The sequence below is a fragment of the Nematolebias whitei genome, chromosome 19 (assembly GCF_014905685.2).
Source record: "Nematolebias whitei isolate Nwh7 chromosome 19, NemWhi1, whole genome shotgun sequence".
Lineage (NCBI taxonomy): Eukaryota > Metazoa > Chordata > Actinopteri > Cyprinodontiformes > Rivulidae > Nematolebias > Nematolebias whitei.
In genome coordinates, this window is record NC_056516.1 from 18,352,359 (window position 1) to 18,360,739 (window position 8,381).

Here is an 8,381-nt window from a genome sequence, read left to right on the forward strand (position 1 = left end):
ATTTTATTAATTGTCCAAATTTTGGACAATTTCGGCAGACTATTTAAAAAGCTCAAGGCCCGCGGGCCGGGGTTTGCCCATGCCTGCAATAAGGGTACAAAATAAAGCACCAAAAGTGAAAATAAATATCTTTACAAAGTCCAAAAGAAAAATAGTAAACAACAACATGGTAGAATATAGTAGTTGTCAGTGATGAGGCCCAAGATGGTGGTGTCATCAGCATACTTGAGGATGACGTTAGAGCTGTGCTTGGTGATGCGTAAATAGAGAGTACAAGAGTGGACTGAGGACACAACCCTGAGGTGTACCGATGCTGAGGACTAGTGTGGAGGATAGGTGACTGCCAATTCTCAGGAAGTCCAGTATCCAGCAGCAGATGGACTTCTCCAAGCCCAGTGTGGTGAGTTTGGAGACCAGCTTGGAGGGGAACTAAACTGAAAAGTGTTCAAGACGAGCTCCAGAGACCAACAACAACTTTGAGACTAACTACCGCAAACATTATAAGCCATCGTGGAAACTCCCTCACTAATGCCGTTAGTCACCAACAATCGGTGCCCAGTGAGTTGGTTGTTGTTTGTGCTCACAAATACCAAACAGAATTCTATATAAATATTTGTGTGATACAAAACTGACAGTGATGTAAAGATTTATAAAACCGCTCACATGAACCACTGTAAAACTTTTAAGAATGGAGTTGTACAGCAACAGCACTATCCCGCTTTGCTTTCAGACTAGCCATTAGCTTGTCAATCTGGTCAGAGTTCAACTTTATTTCTTTGATTGTTCAAGGAGCTATCTACAACAGGATAGATACTGACTATTCATACCTTTTTATGGCCTCTTTAGAAAAACATTTGACACTTTCTGATTCAACCTGAGGGATACAATGCACAAACCAAAGGCTTTATGTTAATTATTGTGCTCTCTCACGCTCTTTTTAATTTTTTTTTTAATCTCGCAGTTTAGAGAAAAGTAATCTGAGGTGGGCAGGACATCGTTTGGAGACGGACGTCTGTGTGGCCAGTCAACAGGCTGCAGACCCAGAAATGATTCAGAACTACGTGAAAAAGGTTGGTTTAGAGCACGGCATGTCCACACGGGAAAAGTTACACGGCTCATGTGTCACAGGACCACTTCTTAAAAGATGCACTTTATTTTATATCTTGGCACATATTTTAAGATTGTATCACGCTCAAGCCAGATTGTAGCTGCTCATTTCTAGGATTATTCTGTGCAAAGTCTTTCTAGTGGTAGCATACGGTGGTGTATCTAACTGACTGGCACTGAATGCTTCTCACTTAATTAAAAGGAGACCGTGACAAGAGAACTTCTTTTTTTTTCTAGGAAAGCACATTTCCAAGAATTTTTATCACCAGACTTTTATTGAAACTTAATGCTTCCCTTCTACTCCTCGTTAACACCACTCTTGGCACGATGCTTTTTTGTGTGTTTACTGAGTTTTGCAGGAGCTGTGACGAACATTACAGTGCACAAAACGCTTCAGTCAACTGACTGTAATTGTTTGTTTTTGCTTAACGCTAAACCTTTCTTTTGGCCCTGACGTGCAGAGCTTCTGTAGCTCAAATAAATCAGGTTTAATTAGAGCTTTTCCCTTTTTTGAATACTGTTTAATTTACATAATGGAAAATATTTGATTTGTGTTTATTGTTCAAGAACAAGGAAATCAGTAGAATAGTTGCACATCTTGTTTTCCTGTAACTGGAAGACTCCATTTAATTTGGTAAATCATATTAAAAGGAAAACCCTGGATTTCCTCATAATCGGAGCAGCAGTTTTGGTATTTATTTTGCTGTACAATTATAGACCTTCTTATGCATTTTTAAATTATCATAGGATTTTCTACAAGTCTTCCAAAGTTTTTATACACAGCTTTTGTACTTTTCAGTCCATCCTTGCATCTCGCCAGAAGATTTTATTATTAGCTTTATGTTATTGAAAATCCATTGAATTACACACCTTCCCAAAAAGCTATTAGTCCAGATCCTATCATGTTGTGCATTAAAATAATAATAGTTAAAAAAAAAAATCTGAACAAGTAGGGGACAAGGAAGACCTGAAAACCTTTTCATCTCACATAAACTGTATCAGAAAGTCACGTCCTTTAAAATGAAAATGCTAAAACTGATCGAAGACGTGAGACAGGACCTGCTATTGTGTTGCTCGTAAATATGTGCTGTTCAGTCTGTGTTCTCTTTGACAGCTTTTGTGGATAAAAAATGTTAAAAATAAAAATTTAGCTAAGAAGTCAGCTATTTTTAAACACTACACTTGTTCATTCACTGAGTGATTTATAATGCATTAGTTTTAAGTGAGTTAACAAAATAATAATTAAAAATTTAAAGCTGGTACAACCACTGGAACGAAAATATTTTTAAAAAATTAGAGAAATTTCATTTCCTGTAAAAATTCAGTGTGAATACTCATTGCAGAAGAACTTGCTGAATAGCATGCTGAAATGAAAGAACAAGCTTAAATTAGTAGAAGAAAGAAGAAGAAACACATATTTGCTGAATTCAGTTTAAATAAGCAGAAATGAGCACAACAAATAGGAAATTAGCTTTAAAAAATAAAATTAGCTAAAAAAAATTGCTCAAAAGTAGCTGAAAAGCCAAAAAGAGGCTTGAACTACCAGAAGGAACGGGAAATAACTGAATTGAGCTAAAAAAAAAATAAAAAAAATAAATGGAATTAGTTGAAAAAGCTAAAATTTGCATTAAACGAGCTAAATAGCAGCTGTATAAGCAGTAAAAGCTGAAACAAGGGAGAAAGGCTGAAAGAAGTGGATCTTATCTGAAAAAAGCTGAAATTAGCACAAAAAAAGCCCCAGCTGAAATTTAACTAATACAGCAGAAAGACACTGAAAATACCAGAAGGAAGCGGAAAGAGTACATTTTTACTGAATTGGGCTAAAAAAAAAGTTGAAATGAGTGCAATAAATATGGAATTTGCAACAAAAAAGGCTAAAATTAGCATAAAAACAGCTAAATAGTAGCTGAAAAAGCTGAAACATGCATAAATAAGCTGAAACAAGCATAAGCTGAAACTAGCAGAAAGAAGTTAGAAGCACAAAAATGTTGTAGTTAGCCCAAATAATCTGAAAGGATGACAAAATAGCTGAAAAAACAGCTGAAAGTAGCTGAAAAAAGTTTACATTTGCACAAGGAAGCTGAAAGGAGCAGTAAAAGTTTGTAAACAGATCTAAAGGTATGAAGGATGTAAAATGAGCTCAATTCATTTCCTATGAGGAAAAAAAATGTCTGAAAGGCTAAATATTTCAAAAAGCTAAAGTTGAACCAATACCAAAAGTCATAGCACCCTTTTGAACGAGCTGAATGTTTTGAACTAACACAAAAATTGCGGAGCGAGAAAGATGCTGAAAAACGTACGGAAGAAAAATGGATCACAATAGCGTGAATACTTCATAAACTTTCACACAAATATAGAAAAATATGTGTGGCTCAAGACTTTTGCACAGTGTATCTGCTGCTGCGTTCACTTTCGGCTTCTGTGCTCATGAATACGCCAGTGGTCTTACATTGGGAAATGAAAATGTGCTCTATTGAATAGATTTGCATCTGAACACCCAGAGAGCACAAAGAAGACCCTGATTGGATGAAATGCACATCACTGAGCATAATGTGATCGTCTCCGGCAGCGTGACGTGAATAACCAATCAGATCACAGGCTGACACGGGGAGAGTTGGAGATAAAGACCCAGGAGCTGCAGACACAGACCCTCTGGTTCTCTGGGTGTAGTTTTGAAATACTTCAGTTTTTCCAGTTCTGAACCCGTCTGCCCACTCTCCTCATCTCTCCGGACAAACTGATCAGATAAAACTGAGAGTGTGTGTGTGTAAACTGTGTTTGTGGGCGATAAAGACTCTTCAAAAGTCATATATATGTGTGTGTGTGTGTGTGTGTGCTAGTTTGCGATCTGATTTCTCTCCTGTGGAGCCTGAACACAACTGTCAGCACAAATATCAACTGACAATTAACCACCAGAGCTCGGTGGGAGGGAGCGCACGCAAACACCATCACACACCTACACACGTGGAAGTGTAAAGATAATGAGGTCCTTTTGTCGTTTGAATATTTGATCTTCCCAGTTGATCAGGTAAGGTGCTGCACTGGAGAGGACCCACCTTCCATCTGTCAGCCTTTGTTTGTGTGTAAATTAGGCTTTGTTTGTCAGAAGAAAGGAGTCGGGCCGGAGCAGAATTTATTTGTGGTGCTGTGAAACGCACCACCCTCAGAATTATGATTGGAGGCAGGCAGTGGTGCCATTGTCTGTGTGCACGAGCAATTTCATTTGGCTGTGTTAGCAAAAGATCTCACAAAACAGTGAACAAAATTTAATGAACCTATGAAAAAAACTTTATTAATTTTTAGGGACAAACTGATTGAAGGTAGCTGCTACAGACTATTGATCAATTTTACAGATCATGAGCTCACGTTTGTCGTGGTAGTAGTTCAGAGTAATCCCAACACATACAGGTGCTGGTCATAAAATTAGAATATCATGGAAAAGTAGATTTATTTCTGTAATTCCATTCAAAAAGTGAAACTTGTATATTCATTCATTACAGACTGATATATTTCAAATGTTTATTTAAATGTTGATGATTATAACTGACAATTAATGAAAACCTAAAAATTCATTATCTTGGAAAATTACAAAATTACTTAAGACCAATTAAAAAATGGATTTTTAGAAATGTTGGCCAACTGAAAAGTATGAACACGAAAAGTATGAGCATGTACAGCGCTCGGTACTTAGTTGGGGCTCGTTTTGCCTGGATTACTGCAGCAATGCAGTGTGGCATGGAGTCGATCAGTCTGAGGAACTGCTCAGGTGTGATGAGAGCCCAGGTTGCTCTGATAGTGGCCTTCAGCTCTTCTGAATTGTTGAGTCTGGTGTATCACATCTTCTTTTCACAATACCTCATAGATTTCTATGGGGTTAAGGTCAGGTGAGTTTGCTGGCCAATTGAGAACCGGGATACCATGGTCCTTATACCAGGTACTGGTAACTTTGGCACTGTGTGCAGGTGCCAAGTCCTGTTGGAAAATGAAATCTGCATCTCCATAAAGTTGGTCAGCAGCAGGAAGCATGAAGTGCTCCATCTTCCTGGTAAATGGCTGCATTGACCTTGGACCTCAAAAAACACAGTGGACCAACACCAGCAGATGATATGGCCTCCCAAAGCATCACGAACTGTGAAAACTTAACACTGGACCTCAAGCAACATGGATTCTGAACCTCTCCTCTTTTCTTCCAGACTCTGGGACCTTGATTTCCAAAGGAAATGCAAAATTTACTTTAATCAGAGAACATAATTTTGAACCACTCAGCAGCAGTCCCAGGCGAGACACTTCTGATGCTGTCTCTTGTTCAAGAGTGGCTTGACTCAAGGAATGTCACAGCTGTATGCGTCTTGCATACATCTGTGCATGGTGGTTCTTGAAGCACTGACTCAAATTCAATTCAATTCAAATTCAAAAATACTTTATTAATCCCAAAGGGAAATTATTTTGTTATTGTAACTCATTATCCTCATTTCATTAAGAGATGTTATAGATACTGATGGCTTGAAGCAGGAAGGATCTCTTGTAAAAGTCCATCCCACAGTGGACCCTAAGAAACTGGCTGCAGATGCCGTCCGATCCGTCCACCCAGACTCGGCTGGCCTCTCGGTTTCCCTGGGCTGTAGGACCGCCCGAATGCAGAGCAGAACTCCTCCCAGAGTGATGTTCGCTCCTCCCAGCAGTCTGCCGAGCTCCTCGTCGCTGCAGACAGCCAACTGTAGGTGCAGAGGGACGATCCTGTCCCTCCGCTGCCACGAGCCGCGTCCCCTGCCAGCACCAGGATCCCAGCGGTCAGGCACTCAAGCACAGCCGGCAGGTAGATGAGAATGCGTCCACAGAACAGCCTTTTCAACTCATTTGAGATTTGGGGCTGTAGTTGAGATATTATTTGAGCTTTTGAGATGTTAATCAGCTACAGTTGGTTGTAGAAAACTGCCTTGTTGCCATGGTTACGCATCATAACAAATGTCCAAAACTAAAAAAGTTTCAGTAAAAATCCTTCCAGCTGCACAGCATCAGATACCAGAGGAAACAATCATCCAAAAAATGTGATTTACATCCAGAAAAAGAGGAATTAAAGTTTCCAAATGCAAAATCTCAAAATGAAAGTAACAGAGCTGCTCCAACATGCAGCCACCTTGAGCAGAGCAATTCTAGAACAGCTGCAGTCCATTTGTTGTGAATCTCCCCCACATTTTGGAATGGGTTCTGTTTCACAATCCTCTCCAGGGTGCGGTTATCCTTATTGCTTGTACACTTTTTTCTACCACATATTTTCCTTCCCTTCACCTCTCTATCAATGTGCTTGGACACAGAGCTCTATGAACAGCCAGCCTCTTTATCAATAACCTTTTGTGTCTTGCCGTCCTTGTGCAAGGTGTCAATGGTCATATTTTGGACAACTGTCAAGTCGGCAATCTTCCACAAGATTGTGTAGCCTACAGAACTAGACTGAGAGACCATTTAAAGGCCTTTGCAGGTGTTTTGAGTTAATTAGCTGATTAGAGTGTGGCACCAGGTGTCTTCAGTATTGAAACTTTTCACAATATTCTAATTTTCCGAGATACTGAATTTGGGATTTTCATTAGTTGTCAGTTATAATCATCAACATTAAAATAAATAAACATACATAGAATGAAATATATAACTTTATTTCTTGTAATTTTGATGAGTTTGTTTACAGATAATGAAAAAAACAAAATTCATTGTCTCAGAAAATTAGAACATTGTGAAGAAATTCAATTTTGTAAACTCCTGGTGTCACACCCTGATCAGCTGATTAGACAAATGTCTCATTCCTCAAGTCAAACCACTCCTGAACCAGAGACATCAGAAGAAATATATCCATCTGTGTGTAATGAATGAATATAATATACAAGTTTCATTTTTTGAATGGAATTACTAAAATAAATCAACTTTTTCATGGTATTCTAATTCTATGACAAGTACCTGTATTCCAAGTGCCACCAGGTTGTGTGAGATCTCACAATGTTGATTTAATGTGAGCATAAGATTTGACCAAAAAGGCTTAACCTGTCTATTTTCAAGGTAAGATTTAGTTTTAAACTGAGAGCGATCTAAAACAGTTTATGAATATGACAATGCTGTGTCTGTTTTGCAGATCCAGGATGTGGCGGAACAAGGAGTGATGTTTGTAGGCTTTCTTCAGCAGCCTGGCAGTGGACCGTATTTCTTGGGTCACTGGGACCCCGAGGAGCTGTCGTCTTTACACTCAAGCCCGTCGCCCATTCATCGACACCCTTTCAGCGCCAACACAAGCCCAACTGATCCTACAGAACCTAATTCGAATGACGCAGAAGCTGATTTCTGCTGCTGTGAATCTCAAGATGTGGATCGTGGCGTTGTGGAATGCAACGCTTCAGTTTCCGGGGGTCTGAAACGAGCTCAGAGTTTAGCACTCAGTCCAGAGGAGGACCACATTGAAACCTCACAGAAGGATGTCAGAAAGTCAACAAACGGACTTCAGAATCACGTCAAACCTGATGCAGACAAAGTTAAAAACATAACAGATGCAAGAGGAAATCAGTTTAATGTGAAACCACCAGGAACAGCAGGTACATTATGTAAATTAGCTGAAGATAAACATTTCACCGGATCTGCAGAGAAACATTCTAACTTTTCACATCAGAGAGAAAAAAGAGGCTCGAGCTCCGACAGCTGGCTCAGCTCCCCAGAGCTGGGTGATGGAAAACTGGACTCAAATCGAGTGACGACACATAACAACAACCATATCAGACTAAAGAAATCTGGGAAGGACAAGGGTGCAACATCCCCACCAGCTCAGGCCAGTAAGTATGCAAAGCCCCGTTTGTTTTACCCAGTTTATTTTTCACTTGTTAATTTTCCTGTTTTGTATCTGTAGGGACACAGCTGTTCGCTCTGTACAACCACACGGGAGAGCTGAACACCTCCCTGAGGTTCTACTCCCTCAGAGTGCCACTTCAAGTGCAAAAGGAGGCGGGGCTAATCACGGACCTGGATGCAAACTGGCTCGACCACATGACTCAACATTTTATCTACGGAGCACACCTCGTTGATGGGTTTTTCCACCTCCCGAATGATAATGGTTTGTTTTTTACATACAGTATATACCAGTGAAGCAGAGAATATAGTTGTTTTGAAGTTTTCTCATTTATTGTAATACTTGGTGTAAAGATGGGACGTGCATCAAGTAAGATGTTCAGCCCAGAGGGGATGTACAGGTGCATCTCTCAAAATAAGAATACCATGAAAAAGTTTTTTTTTTTTTTTTT

General features: G+C 39.5%; 1 protein-coding gene across 1 annotated transcript in view; it reads left to right on the top strand.

The window, feature by feature from the left end:
• LOC119426094 (raftlin) overlaps nt 1-7,990 on the top strand; it is a 31,800-nt gene extending 23,810 nt beyond the window's left edge. Inside the window, exons 2-3 of the mRNA XM_037693652.1 lie at nt 962-1,070; nt 7,229-7,990. Of these exons, the coding sequence (XP_037549580.1) occupies nt 962-1,070; nt 7,229-7,990 (871 nt within the window). The remainder of the gene's footprint in view (nt 1-961; nt 1,071-7,228) is intronic.
• The last annotated feature ends 391 nt before the right edge of the window (nt 7,991-8,381 follow it).